Source organism: Saccopteryx bilineata, chromosome 1 (genome assembly GCF_036850765.1).
Source record: "Saccopteryx bilineata isolate mSacBil1 chromosome 1, mSacBil1_pri_phased_curated, whole genome shotgun sequence".
Taxonomy (NCBI): Eukaryota; Metazoa; Chordata; class Mammalia; order Chiroptera; family Emballonuridae; genus Saccopteryx; species Saccopteryx bilineata.
This window is the reverse complement of record NC_089490.1, coordinates 211,259,703-211,283,260: the sequence shown is the minus strand read 5'-3', so window position 1 is coordinate 211,283,260 and position 23,558 is coordinate 211,259,703. Positions and strand designations below refer to the sequence as shown.

General features: G+C 48.8%; 1 protein-coding gene and 1 long non-coding RNA gene across 3 annotated transcripts in view; one reads left to right on the top strand and one right to left on the bottom strand.

The window, feature by feature from the left end:
• Positions 1–23,558, top strand: part of LOC136308019 (uncharacterized) — a 172,941-nt gene that overhangs the window by 18,448 nt on the left and 130,935 nt on the right. The gene's annotated exons all lie outside the window — the stretch shown is intronic.
• ACTA1 (actin alpha 1, skeletal muscle) lies at positions 20,658–23,517 on the bottom strand. 2 transcript variants are annotated; one of them, XM_066234952.1, is made up of 7 exons: positions 23,388–23,517; positions 22,443–22,583; positions 22,014–22,338; positions 21,696–21,857; positions 21,410–21,601; positions 21,128–21,309; positions 20,658–21,048 (listed from the first exon to the last, which is right to left on the bottom strand). In XM_066234952.1, the coding sequence occupies exons 2-7, from the start codon at positions 22,569–22,571 to the stop codon at positions 20,905–20,907; spliced, it is 1,134 nt and encodes a 377-aa protein (XP_066091049.1). In that variant the 5' UTR covers positions 22,572–22,583; positions 23,388–23,517; the 3' UTR covers positions 20,658–20,904. The 2 variants fall into 2 exon arrangements, with proteins under 2 accessions (XP_066091049.1, XP_066091040.1); XM_066234943.1 differs by having other exon boundaries at positions 23,370–23,516.

Genomic DNA, 23,558 nt, shown 5'->3' with positions numbered 1-23,558 from the left:
GGTCTCCTAGCACAAGGACTCCTGAAAATAGGAAAGTTCATTCGGCGAATCATAAAGACAAAGCATGTGTCAACTTGTAATCAATCAATGCTCTTAGGTAATTTTGAAAGAAGCAGAATATCAGTACTTTTTTTAAAAAAACATACTTTGAAAAAAAAAAGAAGAAAATGTGGACATTCGAAGAAGAAGGTGGCAAGTAACAAGAACGGTGCCACTCTGTCCCTGCCAGAGCTTGGGGGCATCTCACACCCTCTCCTAATAAACTTCCCTCCCTGGCTTTTGATTTAGCTACTTGGAATACTTTCATCGTACTTGCTACCAAATAGGTAACACATCTCCTCTTAATGTTGCTAAATACCTCTAAATATATAACTGTAAACAATCTTCATAATCCAAACACAGGTATCTGTTTTTTTAGTATTTTTTTTTATTGATTGATTTCTAGAGAGAAAGAAAGGGGTAAGAGAGAGAGAAAGAAACAATCAGTTTGTTGTTCCACTTACTGTTGCATTCATTGATTGAGTCTTGTATGTGCCTTGACTGGGGATCAAACTTGCAACCTTGGCATATCGGGATGACAGTCTAACCAACTAAGCTACCTGGCCTGGGCCCCTCACTTTTTAGATGAAGTCACCTTGGCCCAGAGAAATAAGAGGCTTCTGTCCCTGGGTCTAAGTCCTTGTCACTACTCTCCCTGTCACCAGGGCTTTCCCTGCCCTCTTTCTCTCTCCTCACCCAGTCAGCAAGGATGTCATAGGACTTGTTGAAGCCCATAAAGCACTTTCAGCACATTCAATGAGTGAAGTAAATTTATCATCCCTAGTGACAAGGCTTTTTCTTGCCAGAGTGAAATTCAAACTGGACTTTAGCATGTGCCCTTCCGCTAGCCGACTACGCATAAATGGCTGCAAATGCACCACAAATTTGCCCTTCAGAAAGACACCACCTTGCACAGAGGAGGCAGAAAAAATGGTTCCAACATACCAACCAACCCAGAGACTGGCATGGGAAGTCCTAACAAGCTAAGAGGAAAAGCGGACGTCTGGTCAACAAACAGGCAAGCCACAAGAGAAAAGTTTTGACCAGTATAACATATTCCACACACATGGTTCCAGAAAGAAAGTTCTGCTTCACTAGTAGATAAAGAAACACAAATAAATTCAACAGTCAAGGTCTTATTCCACCCATCACATTTCCAAAGGAAAAGGTGGTAACACCCAATGTGGGCAGGAGACCCACTCAGCCCCCTTCTGTCTCTGCCCATGTCCGCCCCTGTTTCTTTTCCCTTTTCCACTTTCTTCGTCTCTTTTCCTGCAGCTAGGGGTTGGCAGCCTAGTTGTCTTGGGATCTCACTTACTCTCAGTCCCAGAAGCCACTCATGTGGCTCCAGGGAACTCACCCATGTTGGGGAAGTGCCAGCTGCACATCAGGTCAGCTTGGACCATCTCGTGGTCAGGAGTTCATTCTGCAGGAATTAGCACGAGCGTCATTTTCCAGTGGAGACCTGGTCTAGGAAAAACTTCAGCCAGAGGTGACACATCCTTTCAGTAAAAGTATAACCTTCCCACTCTCTGGCCACTTTCAAAGCAAAAAATGCCAATTAAAAATAAAAGGGGAGGCCCTGGCCAGATAGCTCAGTCGGTTGGAACGCCCTCCTGAAATGCCAAGGTTGTGAGTTAGATCTCTAGTCAGGGCACATATGGGAAACAACCAATAAATGCATAACTAAGTGCAGTGGTGGGATTCAGCGGGTTTGCACCAGTTTGGCAGAACTGATACCTAATTTTTTGTTGAGTTTGGCAAACTGATTGTTAAAATGGCACTTGTAATCAGGGTTCTCTCTAAGGTGGGCACCTGGGCAGCCGCCTAATGTGGAAATCACAAATTTACATTCTTACTCTTTTTAATGTTCATCTGCACAACAGCATATTCTAAGCACCCAGAGTAATGTTCATTCTGTCCATAGGTGAAAAAATATTTGAAGGAACTATGCATGTAATATTTATTTATTCATTTCATAAAACTAATTATACCTCTGATGAAATACTACAGTTTAATTCCCTTGAGTTTGTTACTTCTGTAAATAAACATATAATGTAAAGAGAAAAAATGCCAGCCAGGGCATGACAAGCTGTCATTAGAAATATCTTTAACAGTTTTATTGTTTTTTGTAAGGTATTATTTAATATTCTTTCATTAATATTTTAAAACTCCTTCTTATAACATAATCTAGTTTTGTATACCTCTTTTATTAGTTATTTAAGTATTAAATGCATGAAATAATAAACTACCTATCAGTATATATTTTTTATACTTAAAATGGTTGTAAGGGCAGAGAACCAGTTGTTAAGTTATTTGAATCCCACCACTGATAAGTGGAACAACAAATGATTGCTTACCCCTATCTCTCGCTTTTCTTTTCTCTCTCTGTCTTTCTAAAATTAATCAATAAAATTAAAATAATTAAGAAATAAAAGGGAGATTTGGTGTAATGCCAGTGGCCGAGGCCAGGTAAGTCCACATTGGATTCAGGCAGATGGCAGAAAAATAGCTGAGCAGAAAAGCATTGGGTCATTCCATTTAATAAAGTCTCACAACGGACAAGCAGACAGACAGGGGAAACAGCCTCTCAGGCAAACAAACAGCAAAAAAGGCCCCTCACAGAGGCGAGCAGGCAATCTGCGCATCAATCCACCATCTCCTCAGAGAGCAAGCATCCATAGCCTTAAATAGGCCACACACACAGGGCGCAGCCACACACTTACATACCAGTCAGGCAAAAGGCTTGCAGCTGGTAACCCCGCGAGCAAGCCTAACGCAGCTGCCCCACACTTGGTAAGAAAATAGGTCCTGGACTGCAGGTGCACTGCCTCCTCCATGCCCCACTTTCCCCTGCAGGGAGTGTTTTGTTGCTAAGGTCATGGGTGGGAACATTTGTCCAAGTATCCAGGAAGTCTGACAACATGCAGGGCAGAACAACAGGAGAACACACTCTGTTTTGAAATTTTCAGCAACTGTGACCAGTATGTCTAACTTAAAAAAAGTCACACAAACAAATATGGCACACACAATAAGGATGTTATTAGAATCAACTTTAAACTTTCAGCATAATTTCATTCAATTATTCATCAGTTCACTATTTGTTGAGCAAACTAAGTTTTAGACACTGACCAGACACTAGGAAGACCCTGGAAAGGAAGACAGATGTGACCTTTCTCCCCAGGTATGCTTATACAAGAAAAAGGACACAATACAGAACTTGGAATAAATAGTTTTTTTGTTGTTTTTTTTTTATTTTTTTTTATTTTTTGTATTTTTCTGAAGCTGGAAATGGGGATAGACAGTCAGACAGACTCCCGCATGCACCCGACCGGGATCCACCCGGCACGCCCACCAGGGGCCGATGCTCTGCCCCTCCGGGGCATCGCTATGTCGTAACTAGAGCCACTCTAGCGCCTGGGGCAGAGGCCAAGGAGCCATCCCCAGCGCCCGGGGCCATCTTTGCTCCAATGGAGCCTCACTGCAGGAGGGGAAGAGAGAGACAGAGAGGAAGGAGAGGGAGAGGGGTGGAGAAGCAGATGGGCGCCTCTCCTGTGTGCCCTGGTCGGGAATCGAACCCAGGACTTCTGCACGCCAGGCTGACGCTCTACCACTGAGCCAACCAGCCAGGGCCAACAGTTTTTAATTCTGATGAATTCTAATTTACCAATTTCTTTTGTCACTTGCACTTTTGGTGTCATATCTAAGACACTCTTGCTTAATTCAAGGTCACAAAGATCTAAGAGTTTTATAACATTAGCTCTTACATTGATTTACGATCAATTTTTCATTGATTTTTAGGTATGGTTTGTGGTCGGGGTCCAACTTCACCCTTTTGCATATGGATATCCAGTTTTCCCAGCACCATTTGTTGAAAAGATCAGTCTCTCCTTCATTTTGTTGCAAATCAACTGGCCATTAACCAAGGACTTCACATGAAGAGCCTAATCCAATTAGAGTTATAAACCCCAGGTTGAGGCAGGTGATATATCTGACCTGGGTTCAGAACAAATACCTGCACCAAGGATGCCCTGAGAATCTCTAAGATGCTAGACACGATTCTAAGAACCTTACAAATACCTCTCATGTCATCCTCGGAGCAATCCCCTGAGAGTAAATATTGTTATTCTCTCCTACAGAACAGGAAACTGAGGCATGGAGAGGTGAAGCATTTGGACAACACCATTCAGCTGGTAAGAGGTAGAAGCCAGGAATCAAACACAGGCAGTTGGCTCCCAAGGTAGAGCTCCCTACCATTACCCTAAGTAAAAAGCTTAGTGCAGTCCCTGCCATATCTCAAACTCTCAAAAAGTAGCCGTTATTTGTAAGATGGTTTAAAGTATAAAGTGATACATGTACAAGGGCTACTAGATGAACTCTGACGTGCTATTCCCCTATCTCACTGAGAACCTGCAGGACATAGGCTCTACTGGTTTTGTCAGTGGCCACATCTATAACATGACCAAGGACTTCTTTTGCTAGAGGCTTCTATTGGCAGAGAAGTCTTACCTAAAGGGACACATTTCCGGTTCCATCTTCAACCAGCTACAATGCACACAGAATTGAGTAGGTTTATTGTTTTTAAGGCTCCCCCAATCTCACAGAAGGTTTAGTCCATCTATATCACACCCCCACAGACCCACACACACAGAAGTGTCACTGTCCTGCATGCCCAGGTCTGGGAGCTGCCTTCCCTTTGAGACACTTTTTACTCAGAAAGAAAAAGCAATGGATGAAGATGAATCTTCAGACTGCAGAGGCTCTATCAACAGGGTGTTTTTTGTTCCCATCCTGATATTTAGGAAATGCAGACCATCTAAATAGCAGAGGCACATAATTACCACCTTCCAAAAAGGAATTAGTAAGAACTTCAAAGAAAGGAAAGCAAGTTGGCTTCCTTCTATGTGAGGGTGATGCAGATAATAAATTTGCTTTCTATGTGGAGGTAGGTGGTGGGGACCTAACATGAGCATCAATGTTAACTACCCCGGGCAGCGTGTCTGTAGTTCAGATCACAAAGAAAACAGGTCACTCTATCATATGGCCTCTGTTGCTTCTTTACCAGGAGCAGGGAAGACAGCCCCAGAAAGGGTCATTTTTTCATAAGACACTTGTGCTCATTTCCTATCACTGCTGAACAAATGATCACAAACTTGACGGCTGGAATGTGAGCTTATCATCTTACATGTCTGGAGGTAAGAAGTCTGACATGGATCGCAAGTCAAGGTATCTGCTGGGCTGCCGGTGCCCTCTGGGGGATCTGGGGGGGGGGTCCACCTTCTCAGAGGCTGCCTGCAGTCCAAGGCTCACGTTCCCTTCTGCAGTGACACTACCTCAGCTCCCATCAGTACATATCCTCTCTGACTCTGACCCCCTGCTCCCTCTCATAAGGGCTCTTGTGATTACAATGGGTCTACTCAGATCACCCAGGTCAACCTCCTCAACTCAAGGCTGTTGCCTTAGTCACGTCCACAAAGTCTCTGTTGCCATAGAAGGTAACAGGAAAAGGATTCTGGAGATTAGAACATGGACCTCTTTGTAGGCTCTTCTGCCAACCACATCACTGTAGCCTTGTCTGCTTCCAAGGGAACAAGGGAGGAGCTTGGTTTGCCCGATTCGCCCCAATCTGAGACAAGAGCAGAGAGGCAGGGGTATGTATGCTTGTGGTCTTGGCCTTGTCCTTTCAATAACAGTGACAGCTTCCAGCAGTCGCTGAGTGGCTGCTATGCACCTCACGCCCCGCTGAGGCTATGCGGACTCCATCACATCAATCCTCACAGTATTTCTGCAAATATTTTTCTCAGTTTATTGACAAGGAAGCAGCAGGGTTGGGAGTGAACTACCCGAGATCTCACATAGGATTCATGACCTATACTACCCAATCACTGTAAGGGGCATTTTTCACCCTCTTTGTCACAGCACACAGACTGGCCTGAGCCTGAGGTCCCTCGGCTGGCAGAGCACAAAGGGACAGGCCTGAATTAACTCACTCCAGAGGCGGGGTGCTGTAACCCGGGGAGGAGGACATCAGAGCTTCTGGAAGAGGTGGGTGGAGGGGTGTAATCTACTACCACTGGCCAAGATACATTTGGAAGTCCTGAAGCTCTGAATGGTGACTCTGGGGCAAACAGGGATCCTGGAGGTCACTGTTATGCCCCTTATTTTACAGATGCAGAAGGTAAGGGCTGGAGTGGAGAGTACTGAATCATGGAGGGACTGTCCCCAAGTCAAGTTGGCCTGGACATCAGAGGAGGTGGGGGCAGCCAAAGGTTGTAAGGATGGGCAAAGGGATTGGCCTGGCGATGCCTGCTTTGGGGAAAGGTAGCTGCTAGGACCGCAGCACCACGCCGATATATCCCAGGTAGGAAAAGGTCCTTGTCAAGGGTTCACATCGAGATGTTTCCTCCCACACAGCAGACGAAGCTTCTCCAGTCGCTTCGCAGGGATTGGCTTTGATGACCAACTCTCCCCACGTTGCTCAAATCGGGGCTTGAGTGTGATGACCAAGGTCCAAATTGGTGGAAAATTCTGACAGGGCTTCCAAGAAGGAGGCACACTCAATTGAGTCAACTCCTAAAGAAGACAAAACCTGGAGAAGTTAGTGGGAGCTGCTGTTTTATAATAAATGCTTTTTCATGAGTCTGGTAACATCTTGTTCTGGAACATTTTTAGGTGCTGCTCTTTGTAGATTGTGCTCACACATAATTCATCTCGCAGCTCATGAGGCTGACGCGGCCCGGGAAGGAGGTTGAAGACAAAAATTCTCAGCCCAGTAAAATAATAATCATAATTAAAATAAATAGTTATACTAAAATTATGCCACACCTGCTCGGAAAGCTTGGCCTTTGCTCCAAGTCCCCCAAGAGCCAGGGGCAGGCTCGCTGTCCTTGGCAGAAGGCAGAGAGGAGGGGTCTACCTCTTCTTCTCCAGTTGCCTAAAGATACCTGCCTGTCACTTGTCACTTGCCATCACCTTGGTGCACAGCCTGCACAGCCTTTCTCCTTCTGCCAGTCATTGTCAGATGGTGTTGGGCATAAAGAGCAGACAGTGTGTGTTCCTCCCTGTCACAGCTTGCCCCATAGTGCCCTCTGGCCCCCAGGCAGGCCTCCTGGGCAGTGTGGTCGCCATTTCCAAAATTAACTCTCCTTGTAGAGCTGTGGCATTAACCGCCCCAATAAACATGCCCATATGCTACCAGGGAGAGAAAGCAATTAAGCCCCTGTCAGCCATGAACTAGGTTACTTTATAGAACAGAAACGAACCACTGAGGGGGGGAGGTACCGGAAGGAGCGGTTGAGCAAGGCAGCTCCCCACCCCCATTGTGTGAACACACAGGCAGTGGAGGGACTGCAAGAAAAGGCACTGAAAACAGCAAAGGCACCTTCTTCCTTGTGCCTGGAGGAGGCAGTGGGCCTACTCTCTGATGCCAGAGGAAGTTCAGGTGCCGCTTCAGACTGAATTTGTCCCCACCCTCAGAGGCTCACCCATGGCTGTAGGAGTCCCTGGGACCTAATAATACACACAAATCAGAAGGCAAGCTCCGGGTCCTGGCCATGCAAGGAGAGGAAGAAAGCTGACACCAGCCCAGCATGTCCCCATTGGCCTTGCCCTAAAGCAGCAAGGCGTCATGCCCCAGAGCCAGAGGACCCCTGCCTGGGTGTGCCAGTGGCGCCCTATATTAAGAGGATGAGCGTGCTGGGGGGAATGGCAGGTATGCGGCCCAGCTGTCACAGTGAGCCCAGCCCAGAAAGGCTGCTCTGTCCCCACATCCTTCTCCTGCTCCAGGCTCCATAGCCTGGGCTGTGGCTCAGCCCTCCCTGTGCTCTCAGATGCAAAGGAGCCCAGGAAATGAATGAGCAGGCGCAGAGAGTGAGTAGAGGCCACCTGAAGAGAGAAAAGTTAGAAACCTGATGAAGGAAAATGCAAGGCTCTGTCCTCAATGCTGATTCTGATAGCTGGGCTCTAGAGGGAAAAGGCCCCCTTTCATCTTTGCAGGATTGCCACAGGCTTCCCCACACTTCTACCACCTCATCCCTGAATCACCCCCCACCCCACCCCTAGGCATTCTATGGCTCTGGAGAAAGTAGCAAGCTAGAAACAGGGGCTTCCTGATGCAACAGTAGCTTAGAGTTCTATGACCAACTCTCAGCCTTGTTTTCCAAATCTGTGAAATGGAAACACTTCTAGCTTTTCTCTTGAGCTGACTGCTCCTTAGCCACAGAGGGACGATCTCAGCCCAGTTCATGAGACTGGCTGGTGGACCAGACCCTATGGAAGGAACAGGGTGGCACCAGGAGCCACATTATCAGGGGGCTCGGCCACAGCTCTCAGGGTGCACCTGAAATGAACAAGACCCAAGGCATCGGGGGCCTGGGGGTATGTATCCCAGCAGTTCAAGGTCAGGTTGCCGTGCCTCTGGTGTTGGCACATCGCGATCTGTCTTGGGCCAAGGGCAGGTACTCACAGGCTCTGCTCAGGAAAAATGGAGGTGTATACTGAGGGGTGAGCTCCTTGGCATGTTGGAGCCAGGCGCCTGAGGCACAGAGAGGCAAAGTCTAAGGGAATGGGGCCTCAGGCTCCTTCCACAGTGCTCAGAGTTGGGGGAAGGGAAGAGGGACAGCATGTGCCCTGAGTCTAGCTGGCCCCTTGTCCTCCTAGCAGGGTCTGGATGCTCTAGTCTCTCTTCCAGAGCCCACCACAGTCACTCTAGGCTTTAAAGTTTTGGATTGAAGGCCATCCTTACTTGTCCAAGGAGAAAGGGGAAAACAAAATCAGGCCACTTGTCAGTGTCCCTCTGTTTCCTTCTAGGGTCAGGTATAGTGTATGAAGAGGCAGACAGCTGCCTGTCCTGGGAGTCCTCAGAAAGGAGAAGCCTGTGCCAGTGGCCAGGCGCCTGTCCTGTAGGTGTGACCCTCAGGGTGCTCGAAGCCGTGTGGGGTCAGCAGCTCAGCCTCTCTGGACCTCAGCAGCCCCTGAGCCCTGGGTCTGAATGTGAGGATTCTTCCTCAAGAGAGACCAGAGCTGCTCCTGTCTCTTCTCCAGCAGGCCTGGGAACTGGAGAGAACAGCGGGGCTGGTGTCCAACCTGAGGGCACAGCGGACACACTGGCTCTAGCTATCCACCCCTTACAAAGCACACCCTGCCTCCCAGCAAGAGTAAATACTAATTTCCTCTTCTCAGTCCCTCTAAGGCATCAATCAGCATTCACCTTTTCATGTGATGCAAACAGGTTAACTTCAGGAGCCTGAACGCAAACAGCAGTCTCCTAATTAGATGCACCAAAAAGGCATGTTGTTGAGGGCACAGGAACTCTGAGGAGGAGCGTCACCTTGGAGATCATCCAAGCTGTCTGCTTTTTCCAGGTGAGGTGCTGAGCCCCAGATAGGTTCAAAGGCACGTGGCAGAACACCTCTTGACCCCTGCCAGTGACCTCAGAAAGGCTGTGTACCTGTGTACCCATCACAGACCAAGGAAAGAGCAACACTAACTCTCTAGGAGGTACGTGGAGTGGGGGAAAGTGCTCTTCTTCTCATGGACAACAAGAGGAAACAGGAGGTCTACAGCTTCCTCCCCACAATAAACATGGAGACAGCAACTCCAGTTTGTCACAATTCTCGAATGTCACATGGCCGGACACACGACCCCCTCTCACAGATGAGGAAACTGAGGCGCAAAGCCATCAAACAATTTACACAGGGTAACCTGACTTATAGGATGGTGGCCCAGGGCATCTGACTGCCAGGTTCCTGGCGCTTATATTTATTTCTGACCATCTGTTGGCCACTCTACTCAGTGTGATAGTGGCAGCCTTCCTGCTCTTTGCCGAGGAGCCTTGTTAGGCCTGGTGTCACACTGAAGTGCCTATTAGCACAGCTTCCCTGAGCCCCTCCTGCAGCCGCCACCACCCCCGGGTGCCAAAGGCCAGGCTGCTGTTCTGGCTGACTCTGGGCTCGCTCCCTAGTCGTTACTGCTGCGGGGCTCTGGCATCTTCACACCTTCCTGCAGCAGCAGCTTAAATGCCTGGTTATTAAAAAGCTGCAGATCTCCTAGTAAGAGAGAAGGATTGTTTTATATTTCCTATTTAGACTTCTAAATGATTCCTTCGGTCCTCATCTTCTGCCATCAGATTCTCTTCCACAGTTGGAAGGCTTATTAAACGAGTCAGATATGAGCAGGCACTGATATAAAAATAGAGGCAGGCGCTGGGAACTAGTACCATGACTCACTGGGTGGCAGGCAGGCGGCAGGGCTGGCAGACAGCTGCGGCCTCCTCCCCTCCTCCCCTCCTCCCTCCCCTCCCTTTTCCTCCTCCTCCGCCCCATCCCTTTTCTCCCTTCCCCCTTCTTCCCTTCCCCTTCCCCCTCTGCCCTTTTCCTCTCTTCCACCCCTCTTCTGTACCTCCTCCCCTCCCTTTCCTCTTCCCCGCCCTCCCAGTTTCCCCTTCCCAGACCACCATGCTCGAGTTCTCAGAGCAGAAGGGTAGAGCTGTACTAGGCGCGGCAGGCTTCTCTAAGGCCCGTTTACTGTGTAAGCAACTGCGTCACAGCCTGCGATGGAGGAAATGCCTAAGGGCCACTAGCTCTCGTTCTCCTGTGGTGCTGTGCACTTTCTACAGAGAACATTCCAGTGCTGATGACCATCCTGCCAGCTCCGTGGAACGCACTGAGAGGAAGAAAAGGACTGCAGCCCAGGCCACGCCCCCAGCTCGGTGGGGGGGGGGGGCAGGCCTGCTCTGCTCCCTACCAGCTGTCCCTGGTTCCCTCACCAGCCATGCTTATAGGCTACCAGGACCTCATGTTTCGTTGAAGATCTGAATGTGAGTCAGAGACTTGAGAGCTGCCATGGAGTTCTCCCTCCTGCCTCCGTGATGCCAGCTTCTCTCTCTCTCTCTCTCTCTCTCTCTCTCTTTCTCATCATTGCTCTTGGAATAAAGAAAATATATATACCCAGCAATGATGGGTCTGCTCAGACTGCCTCCCTCTGCATCCTCCTCACCCCCCTTCTCCCTGCCGCACCCACGTCCCCACCTGGCCTCGCAGAGGTGGTTCCTTCCTGCTTTGCCTGCTAATTCCTACTGACCTTTCAAGTGCACCTCACCCTCCACTTGCTCCGGACTGCCCGCCACCCTTGGTTTATTCTATCTTGTCATAGGCCATGGCCCAATGTCACAGCACGTGTCAGATTTGCAGATTTACAGATTTGTGCTATTGTTTGATCAGCCCGAGGACAGAGAACTTGACTTTTCTGGCACAGGGCTGGTGCTCAGTAAATGTTTGCTGAAGAAGCCAGCAAATTAGTTGATGATGGCAGGTGTGCCCATAGCAAGGCAAGAGTGGGGTGAAAATGATCTTAAGAATAATCAAGACTAGATATTGGGTTGTCTGGATGTCCCAGGCTGAGGACAGCTTCCCCAGCTGTGTCCTTGGATAACCAGGAAGATGGGGGAAGGAGAAGGACACTTCCCTGGCTGTGTTCTCCTGTGGTTGGAACAAATCTGTTTGCCTGGCGGTGCCTGGGTTGCCCTTTGGAAAAAATATAGCCACCCAGCAGGGGTCTGGGTCTGGGGTATGGCAGTGCAAGTATAGGGTAAGCCTCACTCACCCTCTCCCAGCCCAGACTGGACCGGTGTGCGTGCCCACATGACAGAGGCTTCCTGTAACTTCAAAGGTGCTGACATCCCAGCTTTCAAGTTCCTGGCCTCCACCGCCTGGTGATGGAGGGAGAAACATATAGCATCACCCAAGCGACACAGACAGACGGCAGGCTCCACCTTGGTGGCATTCCTGGTCACCTGAGCATACAGTCCACCTGCGGCCTGCCTCTACCCCATGGCCCTCCTCTCTGCCTACGGGCTCTGAGCCTCAGGGGCCTGACACAAAACCAGAAGGAGACCCAGATTCCAGAGAACCTTCCAGAGACAAGTGTGACAGATACTAGGCATCCTTTTTAAGCACTTATTGGAGAAGTTCAAGTAGAGTCAAACGTTCCACACAGTTCCTCTCGGTGCCTGCAATAGAAAAGATATTCAAGAAATATGTGTTGATAAGCAGGCAGGATGGAGGGACAGAGGGAGAGTTTTGAACCCTCTGGTTTAGGAAGGGCGCAGTGTCAGGTGGACCCTTTGCAGAACTTCACAGAGAACTTGGGTGTGGACTCTTCAGTAGCCCTCGAGCCTTGCCATCTCCCAGTTGACCCCTTTGTCCTGCATCCTGAGCTGCAACAGAATGGCTCTGCCTTCAGTACCCATTTTTCCACCAGGTACAGTGAGGAGGGCAGAACCACAAACTGTCAGAGAAAAAGGGACCAGTGACAAGCTGGTCCTCCTGTTTGTATCAGAGAGAAATCCAGCCTCATCAGGAGACCAGAACTAGAACTCAGTCTCAGGGACCCCAGAGTTCTTCTTCCCACACTGTCTTCTGGAGCTCAGAGCAGACAATTGAAAAAAGGAAGTTTAGCTCCTTCTAGCAGGTGCCATGTTGGGATCCTGCATGGCACGGCCGTCCTCCTGCCCCAGGAGCCCAGTCTGTGGTCATAGGCTGGGTCACAAAGGAATGATCTGCCCAAACACATCCCTGCCACTAAAACACCATTAATGGCTGCTGGGAGAGCGGGACCTTTTATGTTTATTTATCTTTTTTATTGTTCACTTTAATATTTTTAATAACATATATCTTGGGGGGGGAAGGCTGCAAAAAATATTAAAGATAAAAAGGGCAGAAAAAATGACCTATCATCCCACCCACAGAAGCAGTTGTGGCAATTTGTCACTTTAACCTGCTTATCTTGTCCCTTTTGCCCTTCTTTTTTTCTCCCATGGTTCAGCTGATCCCTGGTGACACATGGCACATTAGCATTGGACTGCAAGGGCTCAAGGCACCTCATCCTCCCAGCTGGTGCCTGTGATCTTGGGGATATTTTCAAGACCAGCACATATGGGCAAAATTCCTTGAACCTGTGTATGAGTTTGGAGCTTTTTTTCAGGAGTAGCTAAAGTGAAATCTGAAACATAAGAGATACCAAGTCCCATTTTTAGGGAATATGACAGGAGAAATTCTCCAAATCAACACTCCTGTGGAAAACAACTAAAAGAGCCAAAGTATTTTAAATATCCTACAGGACAGTCAAGAAGAATCCCTGGGCCATAGCCTAAGGGAAGCCAGAGGTGCAGTGGTTGTAGGAACAGCTCTTGTGCTGTGTTTGCTTTAGCTTGATGACCTCCTACGTGGAATTTAATAACCACTTTGTAAAGCTTGGGGCCTCCCAACAGGAAAGTGGGAACTGAGGGTTACACCACAGGGTAGAGCGGAGGAGTGAGCCAGAAGTATCCCCTGCCCCACACTGCCACTCAAGGGTCTGAAAAGCAGCTGCTGTGGCACTGAGCACGTGGTGGTGATGTGGGGTGCCGATTTCTGGGGAACTGTAAACACAAGCTGAGTCCTCATGTATATCTGCAGCTCAAATTCACAGCACCTGGGGGACCAAGCGATCTTGGGCTGTGAATTTCCTTGAGCATTATCTCACATTAGTAGAGAAGCACATACAAATCCTGTCTGAAGAGACCATCAGTCTAAATGTGATTCTTCAGTGACAATGAACATGACACTGCTAGGTACACACGGAAACAAGGTAGTATGAGTAAGAACCAAAACAACAGATAGGAGAAACAAACTCCAAGACTTAAGCTACTGGGATTATTAGATTCACATTATTAAAAAACTGTGCTTGCTCTTTTAAAGAGTAAGAGGCAAGTTAACAAATATCTACAGAAAACTGTAAAAATATGACCTGGTTGATTTTGAAAAAGAATGAAATGGAATTTCTAAAAATTTATTAAAGTAAAAAATTCAGTAACACAAATTAAAAACTGAACAGAAAGGTTTAACAATAGATTGAGTCAAAGTGCCTGAATTAGTGATAGCACAGTGGATAGAGCCTTGACCTGGAATACTGAGGTCACCTGTTTGAAACCTGAGGTCTGCCCTGGCGAGGTAGCTCAGTTGGTTAGAGCATCATCCTGAAGCACAGAGGTTGCCAGTTTGATCCCCAGTCAGGACACACACAGGAACAGATTGATGTTCCTGTCTATCTGTCTCTCTCTTTCTTCCCCAACACCCCCCCCCAAAAAAAAGAACAAGCTGACTGTTGATTTCTCAACTGTCATGATAGCACTCAGCAGTGATGGCACTGTCAATATGCCAAAAGAAATAACTGCAACCCAGGAATTCTGTATTCTAAAAAAATATCTTTCAAGAATGAGATATATACAGGAAAACAAAACTGAGATTTTGCAACCAACAGACCCTCCCAACAGGGCATTCTAAAGCCTGTGCTTCAAGCATAAGGGAAATGACCCCACATGGAAGAGACCCAGGAGAAAGAGTGAGCAAAGGTCATTGTTAATCTACAAGGAAATTTAAACTGTATAAAACAGTTATGATATCTTAAGGAGATTACAATTGTGACTGGTCTATAACAAATAATTATATCTATGGGTTTAAAAAGATAAGATGAAAACATGTGACACTCCAGGGAGAAGGTAATTCAGTAAATTCCCAGTTTTCAAAGGGTCTCATATTGTGCAAGAAAAGTGAAAGTATTGAACAATTTTAGATTTTAAACAGGTTGGAATAATAGCACAAAATAAAATGATAAATTTAAATCCAAATATATCAGTCATTACATTAAATATAAATGGACCAACTGTTTCAATTAAAGACAAAATTGTCAAGCTGGAAGAGCTATTCAGCCATATGCCGTTTACAGGAAATATGACTGAAATGTAAGGATACATCAAGGTAGAAAATAAAAGGATAGTGTCAAGAGTTATAAGTCCAAGTCTTTTTCTCCACCACTTTCATTGATTTATAAACTTAGGCAAGTCACTCAGTCTTAAAGACTCAATTTTATCATTTATGAAAATGGAATGATAATTCATGCCCTGGCTACCTTATAAGATAAAATGAGTTAATGGGTGTGAAAGTGCTTCTTTTAGCATAAGCTACAATATTGACATAGGAGGTGCATGGCCTATGACAGTGAATTGTTAATGGTGGCATCTTAGGTACGATAGTGGGTTGAGAAATTGTTGCCCCTGTTATGGGCTAAATTACATTCCCTAGCCAAATTTATATGTTGCAGTCCTTAACCTTCAATACCTCAAAATGTGACTGTATTTGGAGAGAGAATTAAAAAGTAATTAAGTTAAAATGCAGTCTTTTTTTTTTTTTTTTTTTTTTTTTGTATTTTTGTAATTTTCTGAAGTTGGAAACAGGGAGGCAGTCAGACAGACTCCCGCATGCGCCTGACCGGGATCCACCCAGCATGCCCACCAGGGGGCGATGCTCTGCCCATCTGGGGCACTGCTCTGTTGCAACCAGAGCCATTCTAGCACCTGAGGCAGGGGCCATAGAGCCATCCTCAGTGCCCGGGCCATCTTTGCTCCAATGGATCCTTGGCTGTGGGAGGGAAAGAGAGAGACAGAGAGGAAGGAGAGGGGGAGGGGTGGAGAAGCAGATGGGCGCTTCTCCTGTGTGCCCTGGCTGGGAATTGAACCCGGGACTCCTGCACACCAGGCCGACACTCTACCACTGAGCAAACCGGCCAGGGCCAGCATGTAGTCTTTAATCCAACATGACTGGTGCTCTCTGAGAAGGAAATGTGGACTCAGACATGGAGGGAGGGGGGTAGAAGTGAGGACACAAGGAGAAGTTGGTCGTCTACAAGCCAAGAAGAGAGTCCTCAAAAGAAACCAACCCTGCCAGCACTTTGATCTTGTACTTTTTGCCTGTATAACTATTTAAAAAATAAGTGCTGTTGTTTTAAGCCACCTAGTTGATGGTGATCTGTTAGAGCAGCCACGGAAACCTAATGCAGGTGCCCTGAAGACAATTAGGGAAGACAGCGTGAGATCAGGAAGCAACTGCATGATATTATAGCTGCCATTTTCCCCAGGATCCACAGCAGGGGTCCCCAAACTATGGCCCACGGGCCACATGCAGCCCCCTGAGGCCATTTATCCGGCCCCCCGCTGCACTTCCGGAAGAGGCACCTCTTTCATTGGTGGTCAATGAAAGGAGCACATTGACCATCTCATTAGCCAAAAGCAGGCCCATAGTTCCCATTGAAATGCTGGTCAGTTTCTTGATTTAAATTTACTTGTTTTTTATTTTAAATATTGTATTTGTTCCCATTTTGTTTTTTTACTTTAAAATAAGATATGTGCAGTGTGCATAGGGATTTGTTCATAGTTTTTTTTATAGTCCGGCCCTCCAACAGTCTGAGGGACAGTGAACTGGCCCCCTGTGTAAAAAGTTTGGGGACCCCTGATCCACAGGAACCCACTAGCCCGGAGGCCAGCCCAGGGACCAGAAACTCTGCATAGTAATGAGGTTTAGGAAAGCCCAGTGATTATCATGCAAAAGATAATCCTGGTTCTATTAATACCTATGAGAACCAGCAACATCATTTTAGCATCTTTCACAGTCTTTCTTATGTTCACTCATCACCCCCAGAAACTGTTCAATATAAGGAAAAGTTATTAAGAAACTGATAAGGGGGGTCAGGGTCAGTTAGTAGGCTCAGGGCTCCTTCACCCAGTGATGGGTCCTCCAGCTTCCCTTCTTGGTGACCCCCCCTCCCACCGCCGCCGCCAATGTTCTTTCTTCACATCCAGCTAACTGCCAGCTGCCTTTGCCACCTGATGCTGATACTGCCATTGGAAGGTGGAACCCATGGCTTGCTTGGAAGAGTGGCTCTGGCTATGGATAATGAGGACACAGGTGGGTCTTTAATCCTGTGTCCCCACGGTGCTGCCTACCTAACTAGAGTACCATTAAAGGCCAATTTTCTTGCCTATGTGCCGAGAGCCATGGCTGAGGCAGGGATCGTCAGCTTTCAGTAACTCCTCAGGACTATGACACATCAACAGTGTTAAAGTGACTGCCTTCCAAAGGACAGTGCAGGGTACAAAGGGAATGAAAGCAACAGAAATGAGACAAAAAGGGAAGGGATGGAGGCAGGCAGGCAGGCAGGTAGGCTGGCTACACAAGTGTTCACATGGGCAGTGCCAGTGTGGCATGAGCCCATTTTCATCTCCAGTCCTCAGGGCTGGGGCACTCCGAGTGAGAGATGGTATCATTCTGCCCCTAACGCCAACCTCAAGGCAGGCCTCCTTGAACACAATGAAGGATATGTTTTTCCATAAGTATCAGTATCTTGATCCCATCCAGCCTCGTCAGAAAACAATGCTGTGAGGGGGTGGGTGAAGGGGGAGAAAGTCCTTGTAGCAGCAAGTGGCTGAACAAGCTGTCAAACAGTCACGATGTTCACAGCAGCTAGTGACCCACAGTCCAGGGTGGGCCCTGCCTGCCTCAAGCCACCAGCTCCTACCTTCTCTGATGACCAAGCTTTGTGGTCATCAGAGTCAAGGCATAAATGCCTGGTGATGGTGGGAATAGTGACAGCGAACTGCTAAGGATGGACCCATATCCAGCCTTCTCTGTACATTTCACATAGTATGTGGTCAATGAAGTAATTTAATAGACCCTGTGAGTTCTGCCAGGTGAAGGGTGTTGGGTCAGGAACAGTTATAGGTGACAGGAACTCGGATATTGAAACCAGCTGTTAATCGTAAACATGTTTAGGTATAGAGGAAGGAGTGTAGAGATATAAGTAGTATAGGCTTTAACTAAACTTCCATTTGCTTTTGTTGTCACGTAACTTGTGGTCAAAAAGAAAGTGTATCAGTCATGTCTTAGAGCCCTACCTGTAAAGCAAGTTCCAGAAAAAAATATGTTTAAAAGTACACTTTACTTGAGATAATAGAAAAAAGTAGCTAAACACGAAATAACAAGAGCTTAAACAAAACAGTGGTCACAAGATGGTTACTTTCTGCCCTTTGATTTAAAAATAACATCATGGATGCACAAGTTTGAGATATTTTTCAGAATCTTGGTTCTTCAACCTAGCTGGTAACCCAACCACAGTGAGGAAGACTCCAGACAAGATGACTTCATGAACCAAATTAATCAGATTAAGGAAAGCCGCTGAGGTTTGCACAAGAACTAATCAAACAGCTTCTCCCTTAACTCCTACCCCTCCTTCTATACCCCCCCCACATCTTTGCCTTTAAAAAGCCTTGATAAGAACCTGTGGGGAGTTGGATCTTGAGCTCTAAGTAGAGTTTTCCTGACTTGATGCCCTGATTTAAATTCTCCACTGCAGAACTCCTGTTCAGTGTTTGGCTCTGTTACGCATCAAGTGGGTGGGCCCCCTTGTTCTGTAACAATATTCCAGGGTCTAATTCTAAACTTCCAAAGGTTTGAATAGTAGAGTCACAAGTGTTCCCCAGTCCCCATCCTTCCATTTCCCACTCAATCCTAACCCCTCCTTTGAGTGCCGACACACTAGCTCTTCCCCTTTCTTCTTTCTTTAACTGGACACTAGTCCTATAGATTTGGTGTGGTGGGGGAAATGGTGAAAATTAAATGAGCTTTTGTGAGAAGGAGCAGTTAGATCCTGGATAAACCCTGTTGCCAAGGCTAAGGAAGCACACTGTAGCTGTCAGGAGGGGAAATATTTTGTTGCTTTTGATTCCCTCACAGCTCTGAAACTGATTCTGAGACAGGTTTTCAGTGGGGAACCAACCAGAACATTACTCCTCCTAGCGCCAAGCTACACAAGGCTTCTTTTTCCTTGGTACTGCAGACACTTTTAGAGCTGCTGGAATTAGTGATTTCTCCCCTCACCCAGCACAGGTACATGTATACGTATTTTTTAAAGACTCATATTTTAACCTTGGCTGGATGGTTCAGTTGGTTGGAGGATCCTCCCGATTGGCAAGGGTTGCCAGTTCGATCCCCCATTAGGGCACATACAGAAACAGATGAATGTTGTTGTCTTCCTCTCTTTCTCTAAAATCAATCAAGACTCATGTTTTAGTACACCACACCAAAAATCCTCTTTCAGGCCTAACGTACATAATACAATTTACTAAATATCTACAGTAGGAGAGCAGGAAAGATAAAGAACACTAATAAAATGCGGATGTTTATTGTTGTTCAAAGAAGTGTCAGAAAAGGAAATTTTCATATCTGGCACATTTCAAGTGAAACCACAGAATTCATAATTTTTTTACGTTATCAGTAGAAGTAATATCAAAGGTGGTATCAAAAGAATGCTACCGGATTATATTGAAAACCTCTGTCAGTTCTAAAATATCATGAACCATTTGAAGATGATGATCATGGGAAAATTGGGTGAGTACCTCCTTACATACTTGACTTAGATCCTAATTAAGTGATGTGGAGTTTGGGTTAAAAAATATTTAACATGGAAGTTAGCTAACTCCTGTGATTCTGATATTTTCCCAGGTTGCTGGATGCATGAATTATTCAGGCTGGTGTATGTGTGTTGTGTTTGCTCAGATATGCCAAAGCATGTTTATTATCAGCAAAAAAAAGTCAGATTCTGCCTGAATGATGAGGTCGCCAGTTTAATCCCTGGTCAGGGCACATACAGGAATGGATCGAAGTTTCTGTCTGTCTCTCTCTCTCTCCCTTTCTCTCTGGCGAAAATCTAATAAAAATTAAAAAGTATATATAGGTCACTGAACAACTAAGGAGCTGCAATGAAGAATTAATGCTTCTCGCCTGACCTGTGGTGGCGCAGTGGATAAAGCGTCAACCTGGAAATGCTGAGGTCGCCGGTTCAAAACCTGGGCTTGCCTGGTCAAGGCACATATGGGAGTTGATGCTTCCAGCTCCTCCCTCCCTTCTCTCTTTCTGTCTCTCCTCTCTCTCTCTCTCTCTCTCCTCTCTAAAATGAATAAATAAAAACAAAAAAAAAATTAAAAAAAAAAAAAAAGAATTGATGCTTCTCATCTCTCTCCCTTCCTGTCTCTCTATCCCTATCTGTCCCTCTCCCTGACTCTCTCTGTCTCTGTCAATAAAATAAAATAAAATAAAAGTGTATATAGGTGTGTGTGTGGGGGGGAGTCTTCCCTTGTTTAACTCTTCTTCTTTCACTGCCTCGCTGGGCCGCCTGTCCCCCGCCCACCGCCACGTGGGTGTCGTTCCGCCTAGCACATGCGGTCCTTTCTGAAGCGCTCCAGTGGCACTCTTCGCCCCTTCCCACCTCGGGGCGCCGTTCTTTCCCAACTCGGCGCTGGAAGAGGCTTCCCTAACCCACCATCACGTGGCATGAAGCAAAAAGCCTTCTCAACTGGGAAAGGGAAGTGATTGTCTGCACACACACATGAAAACTGGTTCAGTAAACGTAGAACAACGGTTTCAATCTGGTTTCGAGATTCTGTGGAAAACGCTGACTCAGTAAGACAGCGGCGGTGGGGGGAGCCAAAAGCTCCGCGGGCAGCTCCGGGCTCAGCACCACGGTCAGCGCCCGGCCTGAGTGGGCGGGGCCGCTCAGCACCCACCGTGTCAGCGGCCGGAAGCTCCTGCCAGGGTTTGGGAATGGATGCGATCCAGAGGGGACACCGACCACGGTCTTATAAGGAGCGTACTTAGTGTTGTGGAAAGTGACGTTAAGAAGAGGTGGTTCCCCACCTTGGTTCCCCGCCCCCGCCCCCACCCAGTCAAATAAACACAACAAACGACGCAGCATAACAGAATGGCTGAGTTTAATGCTTCAAGTTTTCCTTTTCCTTCCACAGGGCTTTGTTTTAAAAATAACAAAATGAGGTAAATAAGTTAATGTATGTACACGTTATAAACACTGTGTCGGTTTGCGGCCGCAGCAACTGGAGTTGCTGGAGAGAAAGTTGCTGCGCGGCGGCTCGAGGTCAGCCGCCTGCCACGTGAGCAGATTTGTCGTCCTGAGGAGAGTGGGCACGCTGTGGGGACACGGGGTCTAGAAGCATTTGCGGTGGACGATGGACGGCCCGGCCTCGTCGTACTCCTGCTTGGTGATCCACATCTGCTGGAAGGTGGACAGCGAAGCCAGGATGGAGCCGCCGATCCACACTGAGTACTTGCGCTCAGGCGGGGCGATGATCTGTAAAGACATTGCGTCAGGTGGGGGCGGCCCGCAGCCCGAGGCCCACTCGCGGGCAAGGGCAAGGGCGGCCGCCCACCTTGATCTTCATGGTGCTGGGGGCCAGCGCCGTGATCTCCTTCTGCATACGGTCGGCGATACCCGGGTACATGGTGGTGCCCCCCGACATGACGTTGTTTGCGTACAGGTCCTTCCTGATGTCGATGTCGCACTTCATGATGCTGTTGTAGGTGGTCTCATGGATGCCCGCCGACTCCATGCCTGGGGATGGCGGGGGAGAGCGTGAGCAGGTGCGGAGGGTGGCGGGACGCGCGCGGCCCGGGGGGACGGGCCGGGACCGGCGAGGATGGGCGGGGCTCACCGATGAAGGAAGGCTGGAAGAGCGTCTCCGGGCAGCGGAAACGCTCGTTGCCGATGGTGATGACCTGTCCGTCGGGCAGCTCGTAGCTCTTCTCCAGAGAGGAGGAGGAGGCGGCTGTGGCCATCTCGTTCTCGAAATCCAGGGCCACGTAGCACAGCTTCTCCTTGATGTCGCGCACGATCTCGCGCTCAGCTGCAGAGGAGAGGAACCAAACAGGAGCTTTCAGTGCGGGGCCTCGGGGCCCATGCGCCGCCCCGCCCGCCCAGGGGATCCAGTCGCCGCTCACCTGTGGTTACAAAAGAGTAGCCACGCTCGGTGAGGATCTTCATCAGGTAGTCCGTGAGGTCACGGCCAGCCAGGTCCAGGCGCATGATCGCGTGCGGCAAGGCGTAGCCCTCATAGATGGGCACGTTGTGGGTGACGCCGTCGCCGGAATCCAGCACGATGCCTGCGAGGGGGGCAGGACGAGGAGTGAGAGCTTTCCTTCACGCCGCGGGGCCGCGGCAGGCCCGCCTTTGGGTAGGAGCGAGGCCGGCCCGGGCTCTCGCGTTGAGAGCAGGCGCGCATTGCGGGGCGGGGGTGGTGCTCAGCCGCGGGCACTCACCCGTGGTACGGCCGGAGGCGTAGAGGGACAGCACAGCCTGGATGGCCACGTACATGGCGGGCACGTTGAAGGTCTCAAACATGATTTGGGTCATCTTCTCGCGGTTGGCCTTGGGGTTGAGGGGGGCCTCGGTGAGCAGGGTGGGGTGCTCCTCGGGGGCCACACGGAGTTCGTTGTAGAAGGTATGGTGCCAGATCTTCTCCATGTCGTCCCAGTTGGTGATGATGCCGTGCTCAATGGGGTATTTCAGGGTCAGGATACCTCTCTTGCTCTGAGCCTCGTCGCCCACGTAGGAATCTTTCTGCCCCATACCCACCATGACGCCCTGCGGAGTGGAGACACGGAACACTCGTTACCTCGGCTCAGGGCGGCGCGGCTGGGCCACGCGGCAACCCCGGCCCGGTCCCGTCCGCGGAGGCTCAGCCTGACCTGGTGGCGAGGGCGGCCCACGATGGATGGGAACACGGCCCTGGGGGCATCGTCGCCGGCGAAGCCGGCTTTCACCAGGCCGGAGCCATTGTCGCACACGAGGGCAGTGGTCTCGTCTTCGTCACACATGGTGTTTGTTTTCTGCAAGGACAGAAAAGCCATGTAGATGCATTGCGCGTCAGTTCAGGAGGCCCCGCCGACCCGAGTACCCTCTGTCTTGTGGGACCTATGGACACCCCCAGGCTCCCGGTTACACGCATCAGGCCAGAAGAACAGCCGAAGGCACCATCTCTAGTTTCGCTCCCCGGGCTCGGGGCTGCTCTGAGCCTGGGAGAGAGACACAAGGGTCGTTGAGACCACACAGAATTCTTCCATCCCGGGAACCTAGGGGCACAGTGTTCCGCTTCAAGCTACCTGCTGCAAGAGCCAGGCGCTAGCGCCCACCCTCACCGCGCCTCGGTGGCCTCGCCGAAGGAGGTTAAGGCCGCGATACTGGCTTTCGCTAAGCGAGTGTGAGGGTGGAAGGAGCCTGTGGGAAGGGCCATGAAGCACCATCCAGGGAGAAATGCCTTACTCTGGAACCCCACGACATTACAGACTGACAATCGAGGCACTCTTTCGTCTAATGGCGAGCGCAGGAAGTCATGGTCCTTACTGTCCCTTGGCTCTGGCGCTCAGTTAAGAGGTAATTGCTTTTGGGGCAACTAAAACAAAACTTTTTATATATCCGGGCACACATTAAATGCCAGGTAGAGCAGCCCAAAGTAGGGATGTGAAGTTGGAGATGTTTCCAAAAGCTGCTTGTCGCTTGTCTCCTCTTTAAAGAGCGTGTGCCTCTGAGAACCGAGGCTCAAGGCGCAGATTTGGGTCTGATCAAATGAGTTAGTTGGATCCTGTCCCTCTGTTCCCTCCCTATGCCTGCCCTACCTGGGCGAGTGGCTACACCTGTTGCTCTCCGGCTTGGGCCCTGGTCGCCGCGGGAGGGAAGCAAGGCTTCTCTCGACGTTGTCCGCTGCGGTGGCCGATTGTACCCCCGCTCAAGGTTTATACAGCCCGCGGGCGCTCCCCCCTCCCCCCGCGCCTCCGCGTAGGAATGTCGCTCCCCTTCTCGAGCCA